The 21374-nt window shown below is 36.3% G+C and overlaps 1 protein-coding gene across 3 annotated transcripts in view; it reads left to right on the top strand.

The window, feature by feature from the left end:
* The window catches only part of NEBL (nebulette), a 330843-nt gene that overhangs the window by 255826 nt on the left and 53643 nt on the right, over positions 1–21374 (top strand). The window contains exons 8-13 of one of the 3 annotated variants that reach the window (XM_057498268.1): positions 5752–5865; positions 7470–7571; positions 11406–11510; positions 13208–13315; positions 17964–18074; positions 20604–20714. The exons of the other annotated variants lie outside the window; for them this stretch is intronic. Of the exons in view, the coding sequence (XP_057354251.1) occupies positions 5752–5865; positions 7470–7571; positions 11406–11510; positions 13208–13315; positions 17964–18074; positions 20604–20714 (651 nt within the window). The remainder of the gene's footprint in view (positions 1–5751; positions 5866–7469; positions 7572–11405; positions 11511–13207; positions 13316–17963; positions 18075–20603; positions 20715–21374) is intronic. 3 annotated transcript variants of the gene reach the window in all.

Below are 21374 nucleotides of genomic sequence, written 5' to 3'. Positions count from 1 at the left end.
ATCTTTAATTGCAAAAATATGCAGAGATAATATTTCTGAAACCATTTCAGATAGGGTTTCAATAATTATAAATTTCAGTAAGGGATAGAGTAAGTCCAGTTTTAAGCATAAAACCAAGTTTTCTCATCTCCTGATTCAAATCCTAACCTTCTTCTGTGAGTTTTGCCATGTTTTTGCATTTTCTAGAATTTCTACAATTCAGCAATAGCCAATTGAATTAGAGTAGATTAGATCAATTATTAGATTTCTATACACACAACTTTTAACTTAGTAATAAAATATCAATTTTTGCAAATTTTAAGTGCTTTAGTTCAATCATCAAATAAAAAAGAGGTGATGAAAAGAGGTGATGTAAATGAAGAAAACTGAAGTCTTATTAAAGAACATAACAAGATGTGAGAAAGTGTGAAGACATGACATATTTTTGGCTGAAAGTCTCAATAGATAAAAAATTTCAGTTATCCCAGAATTAATATATAAGTGTCATGCAATTTCAATTATAATTCAACAGACTTTTTTAAAAGTATGGATAAATGATCTTAGAGTTTGAATGGAAAGGAAATGCCTGAGAATATAGTCTTTTAAAAGTATGAAAATGAAGACCAGTAATGAAGAACTTAAGTGAGTTACCAGAACATAATACAAAACCACTGAAATTTAATCAATATGGGATTAGTATAGCAAGAGATAAAATACTCAGTAGGCTAGAATAGGGAATCCTGAAATGGATCCCAACAGGCATAAGAATTTAATATGTGATAAATATGTTGGTCCAAGTCAATGGGAAAAAGTTGGTTGAATTAAAAAATGGTGCTGACATAACTGACCATCCATCAGGGGGAAAATGACATTGGACCTGAATCTTAAACTATTTACAGGATGAATTCCAGATGGATTAAAGATATGAATGTCAACAATAAAATAATTTAAAAATCTTAGAAGAAAATCCAGGAGATTATATATATCACATAGGGGTAACTGAGTTGTTCTTGAATAAGACTGCAGATCCAGAAGATATAAAAAAATAGTTAGGTGTACTTGACCATATAAAAATTTAAAACTCTTTCAATGGAAAAAGACAATATTTGCAAAGTCCATAATAATGACATCAAAGAGTAATTTTTATTCTTTTGTGGTATTTTCAACTTTGAAGATGTCCATCCTGCAAGTTGCAAAAGTGTTAATTGAATTACATTTCAAAATGGTGCAATGTGAGGAAAACTATTAAATCTAACTTAACATAAAATAATGAACAAATAAAAAGATTTATTATGCTCTTGGCTCTGGAGTCTCAACACTCAATATCGTAAAAGTGTTAATTCTTCCAAAATTAATTTCAAAAATTCCATGCAATTCCAATTAGAATCCAAACAGGATTTTAAAAACTTTGAATAAAAGTAAATACTTGAATAAATTAGGCAAATTTTATTTTTATGTGGAGAAGAAAGTGCCTGAGAGAGGGTTTTTTAAATATAAAAAGAAGATAAGAGGTGTTGAAATATTTGGAAAAGTATTGTAATGTAAACAATGAGAACATTTTAATGTCTAGAATATACACAGGTTCTTTAATATGGAAAGAAACATACTAACAGCCCCATAGAAAGATGAGCAAGGAGGTGAAGAGACAATTCACAGAAAACAAACAGCCAATAAACACTGTAGAAGTTGCTCAGATTTATAATATATAATGCCAATAAAGCATTTATACACATCACATCCTGTGAGTGTGGAGAAGGATGTCGGCAAGGATTGAGTAGTTAGAAAGGTTTTGGGTAGGAGGTAGCTTTGTGGCAAGTTGGATTTAAAGGGAGAAAAATCTCTGTTCAGGGGAGGACCCCAAATGAAGGCCGGGAACATGCAACACAGCGGCGATGAGGTCTGACAGCAGAGGCTTCAGCACGGCGATCCAAGTCGTGAACACGCACGGGAATTTGGGGGAGTTTAGATGCTGCTTGATGATAAAAGGGCCAGTGTTGTGTTCATTTGGACTACAGGCATATTTACAGAGCACGGTAGGAATAATGTGTTCCATAAAAGAAGAGGTAAAAAAGAAAAAAGTTATTTTGGAATGTAATTATTCCAGGGAACATTTTTAGAGCTGAATTCAGAAAAAGACTCCCCAGTAGTGTTTCTCACTTTTTTAACTTACATCTCTCAAGGGGCTCAGAAATGAGTTTTCAGGTAAGAAGTGAATCACTGTGGGACATTATGAGCAGAGAACCATTGTGAAGAAGACACTATTCAAGGAAGGCTAATGTGGCAACAGTGCAGTAGACGCTGGCTTCGCAAGGAACGGAAGTCCCGGAGGCCCTCTAAGATGTTCTTGCCACACTCCACACACGGAGTGTCCGGAATTTGAAAAACATCTGTAAAGGCTTGCCGACTGCGAGGTGAAAATGAGCAGAGAAGGGCTAAGTGAGAGATGCCTCCATGGAAGTGTGTCTCCTGTTGTTCGGTTCAGAAGGCGCTTCTACTATAAAATGACTTTGTGACTTGGGAGGCTGCTGATAGTCGAAGAGGCCAGGATTCTCTTCCAGGGGCAGAGACGGGCTGTGACTCCAAGCTCTTTACATTCCAAGTAATGCCTGCTGCAGAGCAAAGGATAATATTGAAACATGCTTGGCAACCCTTGTGGTGCCGCTTTAGATTTCAAACACAGCTAGCTGACTTCTTGCAGTTTCAGCCTTTCCTGGGGCAAAGATAGGAGAACAGCAGATTCTAGAGGAGCAGTCCATAGTACGGATGAGAGAAAAAGAAAATGGGCTGTCAGGCAGGACTGCCCGGGGTAAACTCCTGGTTCTGCCACTTGCTAGCTGAGGGACCTCCGACAAATTGCTTCATTTCTCCCTCTGCGGTTTCCTCGTCTCTGAGATGGCAATGACAGCCGTCCCGCTCCTGTGCTTGGTGTCAGGACTAAAGGAGCCACCGAAAGGCAAGCACTTAAAGTGCCATCTGGCCCACAGGGACACTTTCACAGGAATAATCTGACTGTAGATATTCAGAATAGTTTTCAACTGTACATTTTTACAGGAATTCATGCACAGAATGAAGCCAGGATAGTAACATTAGTCCTTAGAGTTGGCTCTTAAATTCATTCTTTCATGATATTATTTGATAATCTTCAGAAGAAAGTTTTGATTTTTTTGAGCTTTTTGTTTTCATATTTCAAATTCTATCACCAAAAATCCTACCATTTGATTCTACCTGCATTTTTAGAAAGATTTTAAAAAAGCAAAAAACTCAAGTATTTATCAACTGAATGATCAGATACTTAAGCAGATTGTAACTTACAAGTTACATTGTATCTATCATCTTTATTTTTCCTGCCATTCTTGCTCATCTCCTGGTCTATAAACTCCCTGGAGAAGGGGAAAACTGGGCAGATGAATATATAGGACTTCTGGAATGAAATTCATTTGTACGTTCCATTTGTATTTTCAAATGTATTTCAATTGAAAGGGCAGGAAGTGTAGTTTCTGATTTTTATTGACCACTTTGGAGGTCATGTATTCGCTTGCTCCTGAACTAATGACACATTGTGAATACAGGAGCAGGTAAATGCATAGAAGGGAAATGTTTCAGGAACGCCCCAAGCCAGGGGTGGATGCAGGAAGGAAAGAGCTAGATGGCCCCAGAAACACTGTGAGAGGGAGGGCGGAACAAGGCAGTGCTGATGGTGTGTAGAGTAAAGCCTGCCTGGTGACAAGTTGAGAATGAGAATGTAGATGGCAGAATCCTCCATTTTACCTGTAAAGTAAGTTCTGTGGTATTGAACCCCAAAAAGGTAATGGAGACATAAAACCCTTCCTATGTTCACGTGTACAAAAGCTTCGCCATTGTTGATCATATCAGCATTCCCAGCCTCAGGTAGGAACTCGACCCAGGCTCCATTTTTAAAAAGTAGAGGAAAGAAGGAATCAGTACAATGTGGATGGACTGTTGCTTTGCAGAACTATAGCATTTGGTGGGAAGAGCAAATGCCAGGTTTGACAGCAGGTGAGAACCTGTCAAGTTAATTTCCAAGGAACACTCTCTCCCTGTTGCCTCTGTTCCTGGTGTAACTGTTCTGAGAACTACAGGATTTGTAAAGGTGCTATGGGCATTCTTTGCTCAAAGATGATATAACCTGTTTTTGCCACTTAGCTGATATGTAACAAAGACACTCATGGTGCCTGAGGTTGGCAAATGTGAATAATCAAAAGAACACTTGATGCAAACCCATAGTGCCTAGCGGAGGATAGAGAAGGTGCAAAAGTGGTAGAATTGTGTGTTTAGAGGAGGACCAGGTAGGGAAACCTTTGCTTTGGTGCCAGCTACTGTGGGCAGTGGTGAATGAGATCTGTCGTTGGTGATGTTGTCCCTCATATCAGGGCATAAAATAATTTTTTAAAAATCAGTTTTTCATGTTTTAGAGTGGCCCTACTAATTAATTAGAATAAATGAGGTTTTTCTTGAATTTATAAGGGAAGGTGAATATCGGAAAATTATTTGCAAATGGAACATCAACAGAAAATATTTCTTATAAACCATATTGAAATATTTTCCAAATGTTGTATTCCTGTCAAGATGTTCACTAGCTAACCTCCATAGGTTCCAGTCATGTGTTCCCAAGAAAGACCCTTGCCCAATACGCACTTGATTAAAACATTATGTGAGCCATCCCCAGATTGCTTTTTATTAAAAAAACTTTTTTATTATGGTATCATTAATATACAATCATATGAGCAACATTGTGGTTACTAGATTCTCCCCATTATCAAGTCCCCACCACCTAGATTGCTTTTTAATACAGTTTTGTTCAAGACAAAGCCTAAAGATATATGAATACAGGTGCCTTACAAGAATGTTGTAAGAAAATAAAATATTGTAAGAACTGAAATACTGTAAAAGTGTTATAAGAGAACAAAACAGCTTACTTTTGCTTTTGAGGTTTTTGCATTCTTTCCTAGCTATAGGAATCAAAGGGGATGTAAGATTTGAGTAGCTGTTCTTTTATTAAAAAAATTTTTTTTTGGTAAACAACTTATATCTATATTCCAGTTAGTTATCATGGCATACATTCACATATTTCTCTTTCCATGGAGGAAAATAGAGTTCTATTGGATAAGTTTGTAAATCTTTCTTTGGTTGCTGTAAGACTGCTTAAAACAGAGAGAGAAAAAATAATTCAATGTCAATATTAGAGATAATTTTGCTGCTGAATACAATGTGAAGTTAAAGCAGAAGAATAAAAAATGATATTAAATAGACCCAGGACATTTCAGAAAATATAATTACATTTTTGAATGAATGAGAATCAAGAAAAACCATAGTACAAACCATGTCCTATAAGTGGAATAATTCCCTCAGGAAAATTCTTATTTACCTTCTGGGGCTTAGGATCCATGTTCTAAATGTGGTAGACTTAGTTCGGTTGTGTTCTCAATATCTAATTGATCATAGATTATAGGAATGCAGAAGTGGAAACCAATATTTAAAAATCCTGAGATCTTAGTGCGTAATTCTTGTTAATAGGATTTGAATTCATGCCTAATTGTATTTAAGATCAATGGTCAAGTAGAGGGTCTTTTTAATAAAAATTTTTTTATGCCTAATTAAGTTTTATAAAGGAGAAAATATCAGAAATTTAAACTTTGCTACCATTTTTTGAAAGTAGCTTTTATGTGATAGAATTAAAAAGCAAATGTGTTATTTTGAAAGCGTAAAGATAAATGTACCATTTAATTCATCCTGTTTTTTCTTTTATGACAGATTAAATACAAAGAAAAATTTGATAATGAAATGAAGGACAAAAAACATAAGTACAATCCCCTGGAAAGTGCTTCTTTTAGGCAAAGTCAGCTTGCTACTGCACTGGCGAGCAATGTAAGTCACTTTGTGCCTCACAACTTGGAATTCATAGAAAATTATTTTCAAATCTTTTGATTCTTGCTTTTTCAGAATCAGCTGTGTTGTAATTACTGATACTTAATCAAGATCATGTCATTTCCAAGTCATTTTAGTATAAAATACTGAAGCATAGTGTCCTGAAGCTTTTTAAGAAAAATGTACTATTGTAATTTACCATTAATGGTTACTGATGACTAGTTAATAAATAGGAATAATATCACTAATAAAACTATTATATCTTTCACAAGTAGAAGTAGATTACAGAGTTTTACAGAAAAGTAGTGGGTAGTATCATAAATTGGCGGTTATGACGATAGTTAATTCATGTAATTATGCCCATGAAATGCGGCTTATTGTAAAGTACCTCCTGGTACATGGTAGTTTATCAAAATGAAATTTCAGAAATTGTACTTGTAGTGGCTGGCAATTTCTTTCTTATCTCTTATGAAAATGCTGTGAAATACTGCTTCATAAGATTTATTTTCAATTAATGTCTTCAAAAATAGTCAAGTTTCAACTTACAGGAAAAGATGCCTTAAATTTTTGTTTGAATTAGGCCTAGTATAAAAAGGGAAACATGGAAAAAAATGGATTACTTTGCTATAGTGGAAGGATGTGTAAAGAACCTTTTCAAGTATCAAGATGAACTATTGTTGTCCTGTTAGTTCAGCAGTTCTGCTTTGTTAGATCATGTGGGCCTTTCAGCTCCTGTCATATCCTGATGTCTCAATACATCTTATTTTCATTAATGTTTAGAAGTTACTGTTATTTGTGTTTGCTAGTCAACAATTGAAATGGACGTTTCTGTCTTTTAGGACCACTGGGAATATCAGAATGATTTCTTTTTATTTGGTTTATGTGTAAAAATGTAAAGCAAATACAGTTGGATATACTTAAAGGAACCTAGAGCGTAGTGCTGAAAGTGCAGGGCTTAGAATCAGATCGCCTCGCTTTGAATCCTGCTGCACCTCTTAATATGACACCTTCCTCTTTGTTCCTCAGTTTCCTTGTCTGTGAAATGGGGATATTTAACCTACCTCCTAAGGTTGTCATGCCAATTAAACACTTAATACATACGACATGTTTAGGGAAGTGTTTGGCACACAGTAGTGCTCAATATATTTTCTATTGAAATTTTATTATGATTACTAATATTATTCTATTTGCAAAGCATTTTGTAAAAAAAATAAAAAGGTCTATATGACTAGGATAAAAAATGCCAAAAGCCCTAAAAACACCACAAAGCATAATTAAAATACAGTAATATTTCTTTATTCTAAAGAATAAATTTTACTCCCTGTATGTTTTGGAAACAGAATTTCTGTTAAAATTACTTGATTCTGTTAACATCACTCTGAATATGTAAACAATGAAAGCAATTAGCAAAATACTTCTAACTCCCAAAGAAATAACTTTTTTAACTCAGTAGTAGTAAATGAGCACCATCTAGTGGCTACTTGTAAATTTGTCCATCAGTTCACCACGAAATAGTTCTTGATGTGTTAGAAGTAGTAATGGTGATGATGCAAAAGCATTATGTTTTCTTCTCAAAAGTATTTTGCTCCGTGTTATTTTCATAGGTGAAGTACAAGAAAGACACTGACGGTATGCATGATCCGGTTTCGGGTCTCCCAAACTTATTTCTAGACCATGCTTTGAGAACCAGCAAAATGGTCAGCGGAGTAAGTGTGTTGTTGGAGCAGCTGTGGGTGCCGGGCCGGTGGGCCTGTCAGAATGCCTGCAGCGCTCATGAGCACACGTGCTTCTGTAGACGTGCCTTATGTCACTCCTCCTGTAACAACTAATGCATTGAAAAGTAGTGGTCTGCTCGCTTCAACCCCCACCAAAGCTGTGGCTTTGCAAGGGGGTTCTTGCTAGCTCTTTAATATCTCTTGAATGCAAGCTCTCTTCCTGAACAACACACTTCCTAGTGCTGGTGGCAGTGTTCTTTCTGCCTTTCTTCTTCCCTTCCTCTCTGTTAAGTTGAAGCCACTTGAAGGTCAGGCTTAAGTCAGAGACCTTTCGTTTTATGCAGACCAGAGCAGAGGGTCTGGTATTTAATTGTGCTCCATAACATAAAACCCTGCCTTAGGTTATTTTGTATTTTCTCTGAAAATAAATCTTAAAACCATTTGCATTGACACTACACTTTGAGTCCCATGGAGGTTTCCATGTTTCCTTCAGTGCAGCTAGGAGGGGAGGGTGATTTCTTCATGTCCTGCTGAAAATATCTGTGTACACTGCTAAGTGGTCATTCCATCAAAACTCACCTTCTGGACAATGTTCCATGCACTTGGTGCGTCTGGGCCCTGATCTCACCGACTCTCCTAAGTGGTAACCCCGGCTCACCTGAGCCTCCATTCCACCTCAGAATGTCCCATGCTGATGATGAACTCAAATTTGACCACAAGTTATTTCTATGCTTATTTTAATAATTACCCACTCACTCAAAATTGTCCAGATTTATTGAATTTCTCCTTTGGGCCAGGTACCGATCAGGTGGAAAAGCATGCGGCAAGGAATATGAAAAAAATGAACATAGTCTTCAGGAGGTGTGCCCACTGTCATGAGTTTAAAAAGCTGTAGTGAAAATCTGCTTCCCAGATTATTAAATGATAAGACCCAGCGTTAGTTCAGGTTTGAGAAGTCTACATTTGGCCTTGAAATATGGAAACTTCTGTTCATTGTGCTGTAATCCCTTTCTCCACCCCCACTGGTGCCATTCTTCTTAAAATGTATTCTGTGTGTAAATAATTGCAGAGTTCTAAATTAATGAATTCATTAGTTGATGAATTTTTATCACTGGTCTTCAGAGGAAGAGCAGTCCATGGTTCTTTCCCATCTATTGAGCAGGCAGGGGAGCTTTGAGGCTGTCAGGCACAGAACCAGACCCAGCTCAGGACACTTCTTTGACGCTGTCCTGCCATTCCAGGGCTCAGCCCTGCTCCTCTCACACATTCCTCTGTTCCTCAAGCAGCTCTTTTTCAGTTTCACATTTTTCTCCATGACTCATAGGGTTGTGTCTAAAAATCTATGTTTCTATTCTCTGAGCCTGCTGCTTTCTCCACTGTCCAGTCTTTGACACCCAAGTTTGATCACTGTGGTGACATTTTCCTCTTGCCTATTCCTCATCCATACTTGGGTTAAATTTCCTAACGACATGAGTATTCATGTGCAAATAAGCCAGTGAAAATATCATGGTGATAATTTAAAGAATTTGGTGGCTAGAGAATGCATGCCACTCATAGGCAATGTTTCTTTTCAAGAATATTGACCTTTATCGTATAATGGTGAAAAATAATCTTTTAATATAAATTGTTTCTATCATCTCTTCAAGAGAAAAAAAGCGGTAAAGTCATATATTACATTTTATATAATTATATACATTTTGTTCATTATTCTATATACTATTTATAAACTTTAAGTCTCTGTTCAGGTGGTGCTTTGGCCTAGACTATAGATTTTTTTTCCCCCATCAAAAACTTGCAACTGAGTGATTACTTTGTGGGAGAGAAAGCTTAAGACTCAATAAATGTATTACTCTGAAGTGCCAACCTATTTAAGTTGTATGACAATACATTGGCTCAAATTTATTGTATGTAGAATTGCCTTTTAAAAAATTTTAATGTAAAGATAATTGGAATTTTGTTGATTTATGAAGGCAACCTAATTTTAATAGAAGATTAAACAGAAGAATGCTTAATAAACAGACATTCTACCAAAACTAGTTGTCAGTTTGTTATGAATGGCTGTTTTTTAAAGACCTCTAAATGTCTTCGGTGTAAATCATAATTAAAAAAAAATTTAATGTGTAGTGTGGTAGCATGAAATTAATGTTTATGTGTTTGGACAGCCATGGTAATTGACTTTTTGAGGCAATAGTTTCCCCTGGAAAATAGAACCCTAATAGAGAGCCCTAATGGCATTCAGTTTCTTTTATAACTTTGCATAAGTTTAAAATACTTATTGTATATTACTCTAACTACCACTAGGAGGCAACAGAGATTATTATATAAAGAATAGCAAGTATTGAAAACTGCAATTGTAGTTCAAATTGGTTTTGTTTGTTTCTTGTTTTTTTTATAGGCTTTTCTGAAATTCTCTATAACTGAAATAGATCACTGATTGGAGAGGGAATTTATTGAATTTCTCTTAGTACATATGTCCATTATTCAGACATCATGCCCTAGGCTTTATTAGTTCTGAATTTTAACAAACTGGAATATGTCCTAGCATGTTACATTTGGTTTGTGATTATTTTATCAATACATGTTATAAAATAACTTCGAATTAACTTATAAAGTCTCTAAGTATATTGTTACCTTTGAGATTAGTTTTTTTCTTCTTTTAATTTGCAGAGAGGCCAAAGTTTAGAACTTGCTCTCTTTATTCAAGATGTACTTTGTGAGTATTTTCATCAAACCTACTTGATTCTGGTTAGAGTTTTGGGGGATACATGTCTGTAACAACTGAGAGCACCCAGTGGCCGTTCCCTTGTCCCCAGGGACCAGCAGTCCTGGGCTTCCTCCCAGGCTTCCCACCTCTGGCACTGGGCCTTCTTCCATTTCCCCTGCAGAGGGCTAGGCAGCTGCTGAGACCCCAGTGTCCATTCTGTTATGGCTGGCTCTTTTCTGCTCACCTCTTTCTCCACTCTGCACAGTGTTGCCATTTATCAGCCATCCTCACTGCCTGTGGACCAACTGAGCTTAAGGCTCTGTGGCCATGAATCTTTGTGAGTTGCCATTTATCTCTAAAAATCTTTTCCAAATATGGCAAAATATCTTGGTGTCCCACCTCCAGTGATAGAATCCTGAGCAGTTCCACTGCCTATTCTACCTGGAATCCTACAGTTGTCAGATTTGACCTCCTTACCCATTCTGGGAGCCTCCAAATTCACTTTTTTTGTCTTTATGTCTGCATAGTAATCTTTGGCCAATTGCTTCACCTTAAAAATTCAACTGACTATGCCAGATTCCTCAGTTTCTCTCCCAGGCACCTCCTACTCTCTCCTTAAGGAAAATCAGTGGAATTATTTCTCACTCTCTCATGTCCCTGGTAGCCCCCCTCAACCTCCCTCCTGCCTGAGCCCTTGGATACAACCTTTTTCTTTCCTGCCTCCAGCTTTGCTGTCCTCTGTTCCTTCTTTGGTTCTCTTGTAGACACTATGAAACTCATTTCTGTTCAAGGGTAGGGCCAGACAGATCGCCTTTATTTTACCCCTCTTGCTCGTTCACATGAGTCCGGTCTTTCTGTTGCCACTCCCCAGTGGCGTGAGTGTCTTGTGTGTCGTATTTACTACTTCTCTTGGGTGTTTCCTATGCTGTTCACACGGCCGCCTGGAGCTGGTCTGTCTTGCCTTGCTGGTTTTCCTCCCTGACTGCAGGTGGGAACCTGAGAGCAGCTTTTGCAACTTTGCAGCTTTTATTGGCTTGTGTCTTTCACTTTGCATTCCTAAGCCTTAGTTGCTCTAATCAGTTTCTTTTATTCTGAATTTATTTTCATGTCTTCTACTTTAGCGAGAGTACAGAAAGCTTTTTGAGGAAAACAAAGGAACATATCATTTTGACGCAGATGCTGCAGAACACCTGTACCATAAGGGCAACGCCACACTCCAGAGTCAGGTAACACACCCTCCCCTCCGGGCCCGGGCACCACACCTGCCACGCACCTTGACCAATAATGTGCACCACTCAAAAGAACGTACGTCCTGAGAAAGTGAACATCGCTCTGGAAAATCTCAAACTCTATTCTCTTTGGATTTATAGGGTTGGGGAAGCTTGAAGCATGTTTAGATACAAAGGTGTTTCATAAAATAACAGTTACTTCCTACAATTCAAAACTTACAATATATCAATTAAATGACGATCAAATCTCATGATGATTTCAATTTTTATAGTGTGCTGATTTGTCTTTTTGAGCTGCAAAATTAATTTTCCAGCTTCAAAGTTTATTATAATTCTCAATTATAAGTGTTATTAAAAAGGGAAAACTATCTTACCAGTGTATTCTATATTAATGTTCCTTTCAACTATGAGATTCTATGTACTCACTAAAAGAAATTTTAAAAAAATCTTCACACTTTAAAGTTATCTAATTTTTTAACTTGTGAGTTGCAGTAGTTGAAAAAGATGTCAGTCTAGCACCTATTAGGATAAAATTTTACATCACTCTTTTAAATGTGTTCTATGGAACATAAATTCCACAATGATTAGATACACACCTTCATCTATTTAAAAAATATACAAACCGGCTCTCCTTTAAAGTTTGGAAATACACTTTTTTTCCTCTCTGCATTATTTTCATATCATTTTCCCACAAAATTTTATCCTAATGTAGCATATCATACTTTAAACACTTTCATTGAACCCTCTATCATACTATCTGAAACAAAAAAAGTCTACAAACAGGAATTTTTAAATCTGTTATATTTCCTGCAGCCATGAAGTTCTAAGTATTGAAAAATTGCTTTCGTATTTAATTCTCATTAAAACTGTTATTATTACACAATTTCAGAAACAATTTTTAAAAATAGTTATAAAACAAGAATTTTAATGACAATACATTTCTGGATGAAATGAATCCATGATCAAAACTTTTCTATGAATTTAATTAAAAAAGGTATATTGCTAAAAAAAAAAAAGCCAACCACACCTGTAAGTCTACTTTTTGTTATTAGGAAATAGAAAATATTGATCATTGTATAAGATGAAATAAGAGGGAGATTGGGTGTAACTGAAATAAATAATTCATGATATGACATTTTTAAATATGCAGAAGGAAACTGAAAGAGTGTAATAGAAGCTCTGTGTGTTGTGTCCATGGGAAAAGTCAGTGGTTCCTGAGGACATTCCCTTTGACAGAAAGATAATCACACCTATGTTTTCATTCTTGTTCATGATTTACTGATAGACATCCAAAGCGATCACAGGGATCTCTCTCTCTCTTTTTCTCTCTACTTGTCTCTCTGTCTCTGTCTATGTGTCTGTTTGTACACCATGTGTGTATTCATATATAATCCCATATATATGCTATGAATCTATTTATCCCAGCTATCTAAATACTTCATTACAAATCTTAGAACTATATTATATAGTAGTTCTAAGTTATTTTTATACCTTGAAAGATTTTTGTATCTTACCTGTTTACTTTTTTTATAATTAATGTCATTAACCACAGGGAACCCCATGATGAACCTAAATGGCCAGAATAATGTGACTTTAGAAAATAGGATGACTAGTTTTGGACATATTTATTTTACTTGGCTCTCTGTATAAGGGCTTGTGAGCTTTATATGCTTTTTATATTTTTTTCAATGAAGGTTAAGTACAAAGAAGAATATGAGAAAAATAAGGGGAAATCGATGCTTGAATTTGTTGAGACACCATTATATCAAGCTTCAAAGGAGGCTCAGAAGATGCAGAGTGAGGTGGGTCCCTTTGATTTATCATCAACTGTTTAATACATATTTGATGTGTTATTATGTGAAAGGAACCAGGAAACTGGTTCAGAAGGTTGAGTGGGTCTAGAAGAAAGCATGCTAGATCCCATTCTAGATTGCCTGAGTCTTTGGGAGTCTCTGGTTCTGTTTTTCCCATTTGGCAAATATGGGTATCAGGCCAGGTGAGCTCTTAACATCCCTTTTAGCCCTCACATTCTATGATTATAAAAATTGACAGTTTCAGGTTGTGTTCATGCAAAACTCTGATGAGTAGGGAAAAGACTGAAGAGGAAATGAAGAGCTGGTTGCTTTATTTACCTTTTTCCCCCCCAGTGGTGATAGAACTAACATTTATTTAATACTTTCTCTGTGCTAAGTAATATGCTAAGTGCTTTATATACGTCAACTCATTAAATCCTCTCAAAATAATGATGGTTTCATCCCTAGATCGACAATGCATCCAGTGAAATGAGTTGTCTTGCTTAAAATCATGTTTCCAATGAATGCCAATGTTTTAGGACCTGGTCAAAGTATGAATGATTCTCTTTTCTCTGGTAGCTCATTTAATTGGTTCCTCCCCAGTCCCCAATAAACAATGACATGTAAGTTTTCAAATATCAAGAGAAGAGATGAGTTAAGAATTTTTTTCTGCTTATCCATCTTTCCCTGAGATCCTGCTAGGTCACATCCAGGTATTCCCCACACCAGTTTTGCCATGTGCCAGCAAGATTTCTTTGGCTGATGCTGGATTTTCTCCCCTATGTTTCTGGGGACCAGACACAGACATGGAAGATTTTTGTCCTCAGCTAACATCCTAGCTCTGTGGATACAATCAAGTTATTACAACCTGAAGTATCAGGCAGTGGTATCAGCTGATTACAGTCCCATCCAGGGATATTTAGTGGATAAGATCTATTCTCTTCTCCAGTAACACCATCAAAACAGGGGGAAATGATAACTTCTAGACAATAAAACTCTCACGGAATTTTATAAACATTATATGTACTATTTGTGGAAATGCAATAATTCATCTTTTCAGGGAAAGGGTCCTCAGACATTCCTGTGGCTTGTTGAATCATTAAAGTTGTTTAATGTCTTCTTCAAATGAAAGAGGAGAAAATAATCATTTGTAATTTTCATATCCCAAGTCTTCTTAAGCCAGTAAAAGGGAATTTGATCAAGAATAGTCAAGTGAATATTTTGACTAAATAAGCTATTTGTTTGAACTGAACTGACAGAGCTGGTAAATTTGGTCCAAGTTCGGAAGCCCTACAAAAATGTACATTTAATGGGATAATTCTTACTGGAATAGCTTAGTCTTAGTTTGGGCTGCTAGAACACAGTACTGAAGACATGCTTCAACAACAGAACAGTTCTGGGGGCTGGTATTTGATGACACGGAATTTTAGATCCTTATCTGTTGTCATAGTCTCTCCTTTCTTCACCCAACTGTATCTTTGACTCCTGTCAAGTATGCTGTTTGCATGAAGATGCCGGTCAAGTTCCAGGACTCTCTGGCTTTCCAGTCCCTTCTCTTCCTGCCTGAGCTGTGCCTTCCTGTTCACTTGAGCTTTAGATCCACCCTGTGAAATGGGGTCTGATGGTCCCATTCTTAGGGTGAAGGATGGTAGGCGGTCTCCCGCCTTGTGCTGGTGCCAAGTGGGGAATTGGAACACGTCCTGCGGGTGGGGCCTCTGGGGTCTACGTGGAGGGTGGTCCTCCCTGCACGGCCCTGGCTCCTGGCCCCTGAGCTCTCACAGAGAGCTGTGCCCCCTCCTTTGCTGAGAAGACCAGGATCTGCAGGCTGTGCTGTCTCAGGGGCCTTCCTCCCTGCCCCAGCTGTTGGTATTTTGGAGTTTGTGTTATATTCTCCTTGTCTTACAGAAGGGACCATTCCCTTTTCCATTTTCTTTCTCTTTGGTCCTCTCTGCATGTTCTCGCCAACTCGCCAACCATCTCATTTTCCCTCTCTTTCCTCCTTGTGGCCATGGTATGCCAGCTCCCCTGTGGGTGAGCCCTGGGGAAGTACATTGGTAATGCACGTCCCCAGGCTGCTTCCTTGGGGGTGAGGTGGGGGGAAGGTGTGCTTCCATGGGGCTTGCAGGGAGCCTGGGAATCATATGTTAACAGCGTCCCAAGGATTCTGATGTAAGTGGTCCAACAACCACATTTAGAGAAACATGGACTCATTGAAGGAAATGAATATTCCCCTAACTTAAAATTGTACAAACCAATGGGTTAAAAACAAATCTCAAAACATATAGATAACTGCCTCTCAAAGATTCAATGGGAAAAGTAGCTCAAATTGTTTTTATTTACATGAAATGCTTAGTTTTTTTTTTTTCTATTGGAGATGGACCCTCAAAAGAAAAAAGATTCTCCAAGAACAAATTTCACTTTTAGACTTTAAAGGTACTTCAGCACTGGAAAAGTGCTGTTGTTTCTACATAGGCATGTTTCCTTGTTCAGATCTTGGAAGTCTGATAAGTACCACTTTACTTGCACCATTGCTGTGGCTATACAGTACAAAGGGAAAATAAAATGTTGACAACTTAAAAATAAATCAGTCAAATGAACTAGTTAATTGCTTTTGATCAGCTGCTTTGACATCAGGTACAACCAGCTTTAACGTTTAACTGGAGTAATACATTTATTCTATGTTGTAGAATTAACTTTCATTGGGGGCCAAGTGCATCTTTTTAAATATTGGCTTTCAATTTTTGCTATGCTGATTTCTGGTGTCATCACCAGGGGGGATTATCCTTTGCAGAGGCTAAGACATGTTTTTTCCTTTAATTATAGCTGGTGGCTATTAGATTTTTAGGCTCAGCAATTGTGTTTCTGCTCAGCAGGGCTTGAGGAGAGAGAAATCTTCCAACAGAAAATATCTTTGGGCCAAATTTATACTCCAAACGCTAAAAAGATAAAATATCTAAAAATCTTAGACCAAGTTTGATGCAAAAGATGTCTTTAAATATAGGACCAGTAAATTAGACCCAAAGAGGACCGTCTGGCTTACAGGTGGTGTTTATTCCTAAGAGGTAAGCTTGACTATGAGCTTCCTGAAGCTGCAGACAGGTGTTTATGATCTCTGGAAAGGCCTCTAGTGTTTTGTTACAGCCTATAGTTATTACTTTCTCCTAATGCCAGATATAGGTTTCATCAGTGTGTTTTCTAGAAGAAATCTCTAAATCTGCCTTAGAAAAGGTCTTACAAATACAACTCTCCTAATAAAAAAGCATATTAAAGTTTTTTTTCCTAGTGTGTTGGCCAGTTCTAGTCATAATCAACCTTCCTTAATGACTGACTTCAGTAAAATAACTTTTTCATAGGAGAATGGCTTTTTGAAATGAAATATCTGAAATAAACACATATATTTATATTTCACCTTTTAAAGAATCATTTTTGGTCTGGAAATGCCCTAGGTTCAGCCTTATGACTGTTATCTCAGTTCTGTGTAGAAAGAGGACAGTTTCTCATTGCTCTTTGGTGTATTTATAGTTCCTTTAATTCAGAATGTTCTCAATGCAACTTCTTAATTAGCTTTGTTAGGTTTTAGTATTTATAAAACATCTGTTGTGGACTTTTTTGGTGGCTCTACATGGATTATTTGTTAAACAGACGAATAAAACACAAATGTGTGTGAGGCAATGACATGCTTCTCTGTAATAAGTATATTATGAACCTGGAAATAGCTTTTAGTTTTGCATTAATAATAATCTCATGCAGAATTTGTTCATTTTTGTCATCTTTGTCATGCAATCTGAATAAAATATTTAGTTGGTAAAATGTGGGCTCTTATTTATTCAGTATTTCACATGGATGGATATTTTTGTTATTGTGAGAGACTGTTCTCATAGTCATAAAACCTAAGTTCCCATTGGTTCTCAGTGTGTAGTTCAAACACTAGAATTTGGAGAATCATAGCCAAAAGGTTGCAGAGGATGTAAAAGGGCCAGGTAGGGGTGTGGAGTTAGGCCTCCACAACCATGTCAGATTCCCCTTGTCATTTCTTGTGGTGAACTCTTGCCTAAAAGACAATTTATCAAATTCGAGGTAAGATTCTCCTCACAGTGTAATTGATTCATATCAAGCTCCATAGATGAGAGAGAAATATTCCCAATGCCAAAATCATTCAAGGAAAACCTTCCCCTGCAGCCTTCATTTCTACAATTTAGAAATGGTCTTTCCTAAATTCACAAAAGGTCAAACAGAGGAATGATGAGAACCCTAACACTGACGCTATTTTGTGTTGAATGGCCTTCCATGCAGCCCGATTTCCTTCCAGCAGATGGCCGTTAGGGTGAACCAGGCAGGTAGTTTAATCAAACAGCCAACTTGATTGGTACCCCCTCTCCAAACAGGCTGTTGTCAACAGTAATAGACTAGTAAGACATGAAGCTGCCTCCCTTAGAATGCTTTCCCAGAGGGAGTGGGTGCTTGATGATTCTGTTTTTGTTTGCCTGAATTCTAAACTTAATGATACAATGGAGTTATCTTCCTGTTAATAAGAAGACTGAGGTGGCAGGGTTATAGAAGAAAAACATTGATTTTGTCTAGAAACTCTTGTTCTAGTATCTTTTCAGCTGTCACTGATGTTTTCTAAATTCGAAATTATGTGGTCTTAATTTAACAGAAAGTCTACAGAGAAGATTTTGAGAAGGAGATTAAAGGAAGGTCATCACTGGATTTAGACCAGACTCCAGAATTTTTACATGTAAAGTACATCACCAACCTTCTGAAGGAGGTATGATTCTGCTCTTCACTCTTAAACACTGCAAAAGAAAACAAAACGAATAATCTAGGAAACATTTACTTATTTGTCTTTCAGTTCAGTGTTTGAGATATTAATTCATTACTTTCCTTTTCTTTGACTTTTGTCTTAGTAGAGTTTTTCATTTTCATTAAAAATTGGAAAGTGTGTTAACCTTTTTATTTAAAGTTTGTGGAAGAAATCACCCAGATTTCCTGGAAAAAACTTGAAGAACATTCAGATTTTGTGTTTTAGTTGAAAGAAGCTCTCTAAGTAATAACTTTTATAGCCTTTTTAAAAAAATGCCTATTTTGAATATGAGTGAGGCAAGCTTGATTCTTTCTAATTTAGTTATTGAAAATGCATATTAGAAACAGCTTTCTCTGTTACACCCCTGCAGTATTCTCATGACATTTGACATTGGAAATGAGGTGCTTGCCTGTGAAGATCTGGATAATGGCACATTACGTATAAGTGGATTGTGTTCAAAGTAGGGAAAAAATAAATATTTGCATATAGAACATAGGAACTCATGCTGATGTTTCATTGTATTCTCAGCAGGATTTCCCCACAAACTTAGTGGTGCATGTTGGTTCACAATTACTGTATTAAATGTGTTGGACATCAAGGTATTCAAATCTAAGAATTAAAAATATTATGCTCATAATCCATCCCTTCAAGAGTTTTTGTTTTTGTTTTTTTTAAGATGGCTAGAAAGTAACATAGAGTTTCTTCCAAATCTCTGTTTAAATAGATTCTCTTGACATTAAGAGGGCGCACTGGAGAACTCCATTTCACCCTGAATTCTGAACTGAAGAATCTATTCCTGAAAGAAAGGTCTTAAACCAGTGATATAAATTACAGTACAATTACCTACATGGACACACAACATTATAACTTCTATAATAACCAAATGTCAACTGGCATTTACCATTGAACTGTTTTTAAAAATTCAGTGTGAGCCACTGTGTAGTGTATGTTGGGCTGAAATCAGCATGTAATGTATAGAAGAGTGCTTTAATACCTTACCCTTCCTTACTTCTAGTTCCTACAAAATTTTTTGAAGTTGAAAGCTGATCAAATGGCAACTTTACTAGTATTGTCTTCCATTTAAAGAATATGCACTATTTATGTGATATTTTTAAAGGGGAATCTTTTCATCATCTACATACAAATGACAATGAGAGATCTATTTTAAAGTGTATAAATGACTTATGTATACAGGCCATTGCTTTTTCTTTTATTCCTCTTTTTGAATGAATCTTATTTTAGATATATTGAGACAGAATGTATGCGTCAGGATAGGAAAAGTTCTAGAAGACTACGGTTAAACATCTTTTTAAGTTATAGAGGTGTCTGATTCTAGAAGGGGGACTCTCAGTGATTTAATGAAATTGTAACTTCCCTTTCTAGTGTAAGTATTTAGCTTTAAATTACCCTTACATTCTTTATTTTATTAAGGTTTTTGCATTTATATTGTCATTTAGAGTGTTCAGAGTATCATTTTATACTTCACTTCATTTGATTCTCTCAATTGCCCTTTGACATTGGTAGAACAAGTGTTTTTATTCTCATTTTGCCCATGCGGAAACCAAGGCTCAGTTACTTAAAGTCCTTTGAAGGTCACATGGACAACTAAGTGAAAGAACTCTGACTTTCATCCAGCTCGTTTGACTCCAGGCCTGTTTCCAAAATTACATTCAGGTCATTACAATATCTTGTGGGCTATTAGTTAAGCAGAAGACAGGCTAATTTAATTATACTGGACAAAGAGAAAATAACATCAGATGATCCCTAGAATTACTTGGAACGTGATTCTTTATCTTTAAAGCAAGTCTCATCTTTCATCTGGCAAATTAGTCCTAAGTGTAGCTTAGTTGAATTGGATTAAGATATATATTATTTTCATAATGCAATTTGTAAGGAAACAAGACCTTGATTAGCACAAAGAATCCCCCCAAGTTACATATAAGTATTAGTAAAGATATTTGAATGTACTTAAAATATGATACCAAAGTAGATGAAATTCAAACTATGTATCATCAATCTATAGGAAATTATTTGGTTTTATGAATCTTTGAATAAAATGGAAACTCTACTTTGGTTCCTTAATTCTATAATTTCCCATTCTTTTTTTTTTTTTAGCTATGATCTTTTGGCAATTCATAGTTTATAGACAGGTTTCAAAGAAATACTTCAAATAATAAGAAGCATCCATCTTAAGGACTCCCTTGCCACTTAAAAGAAAGACATTTTAAAAAAATATGGTACCAATATGGTACCAAAATACATTGGTAAAAGGATGAAAGAGAAAAGATTGATAATATTGAAAGCTACTCTAAACATGATTAAATGAGAAAATGAAGTCTTTGTAGGAAATCTGGAGAATAAATATTCAGGAGTCTGAATCATTTCTTTCTAGAAGTATTTTCTCCTTTTTTTGTGGTTTTTAGAAAATGTGAAATGTGTATCAGCTAAAGAGCTTCTCAGTAAAATTTGAACTATGATATTCTTGTCTCATAGAAAGAATATAAAAAAGATTGGGAAAATGAAATAAAAGGGAGAGGAATGGAACTTAATTCAGAAGTTCTTGATATTCAAAGAGCGAAACGTGCTTCTGAAATGGCTAGTGAAGTGAGTATATTTATTTAACATCTGGGAATTATGAATTTTCACCTGATTTCCTTGTATATCTTTCTCAAAGATTTATAGGCTACACAACTTTTATATGTAAGACGATTATAAGCAGCTATGTCTTAGTAGTCTTTTCCCAGGAAATCAATGATTTAAAAAAAAAAAAGCTCCAATCTTCTTTCTGTGTGGTATGGGAAAATAAGACCATTTCCCTGTTGTAGAGAAAAATCTATACAATAAACAAAAATAATTTTATGAGATTTAACTTGATTTTTTTAGGCAAATGGTAAGCAGAAGATTAGAAGGTACGTCACTATGGGCTGTCAGGAACTGCAGTCTGAAAGTTTGCATGCTCTCCTGCTCACAGCCCCGCTGACTCCCCAGGCTTGCCTAGGATGCTGCACGAGTCTGCAGGAACCTCTTTATAAGATGAAAGTGGCCGTTACTCACTTCACATGGAATTCATAAGAAGGAATGAAATGCCTCTGAAGTGCTTTCAGTCTTTTAATTCTTGTTTTATGTCATTACTTTGGTATCAGATAATGGCACGGAGCTTTGAGGAGAACCTAGCTTATTTAGCAGAGAAAAAATGTAAAGTTTTATCCCCATATGTTAATAAACTGTGGTGATGGTGATAATGATGACTCTACTAGTCAGATT

The sequence above is a fragment of the Manis pentadactyla genome, chromosome 3, assembly GCF_030020395.1.
Source record: "Manis pentadactyla isolate mManPen7 chromosome 3, mManPen7.hap1, whole genome shotgun sequence".
Lineage (NCBI taxonomy): Eukaryota > Metazoa > Chordata > Mammalia > Pholidota > Manidae > Manis > Manis pentadactyla.
This window is presented reverse-complemented; position numbering and strand designations above follow the sequence as displayed.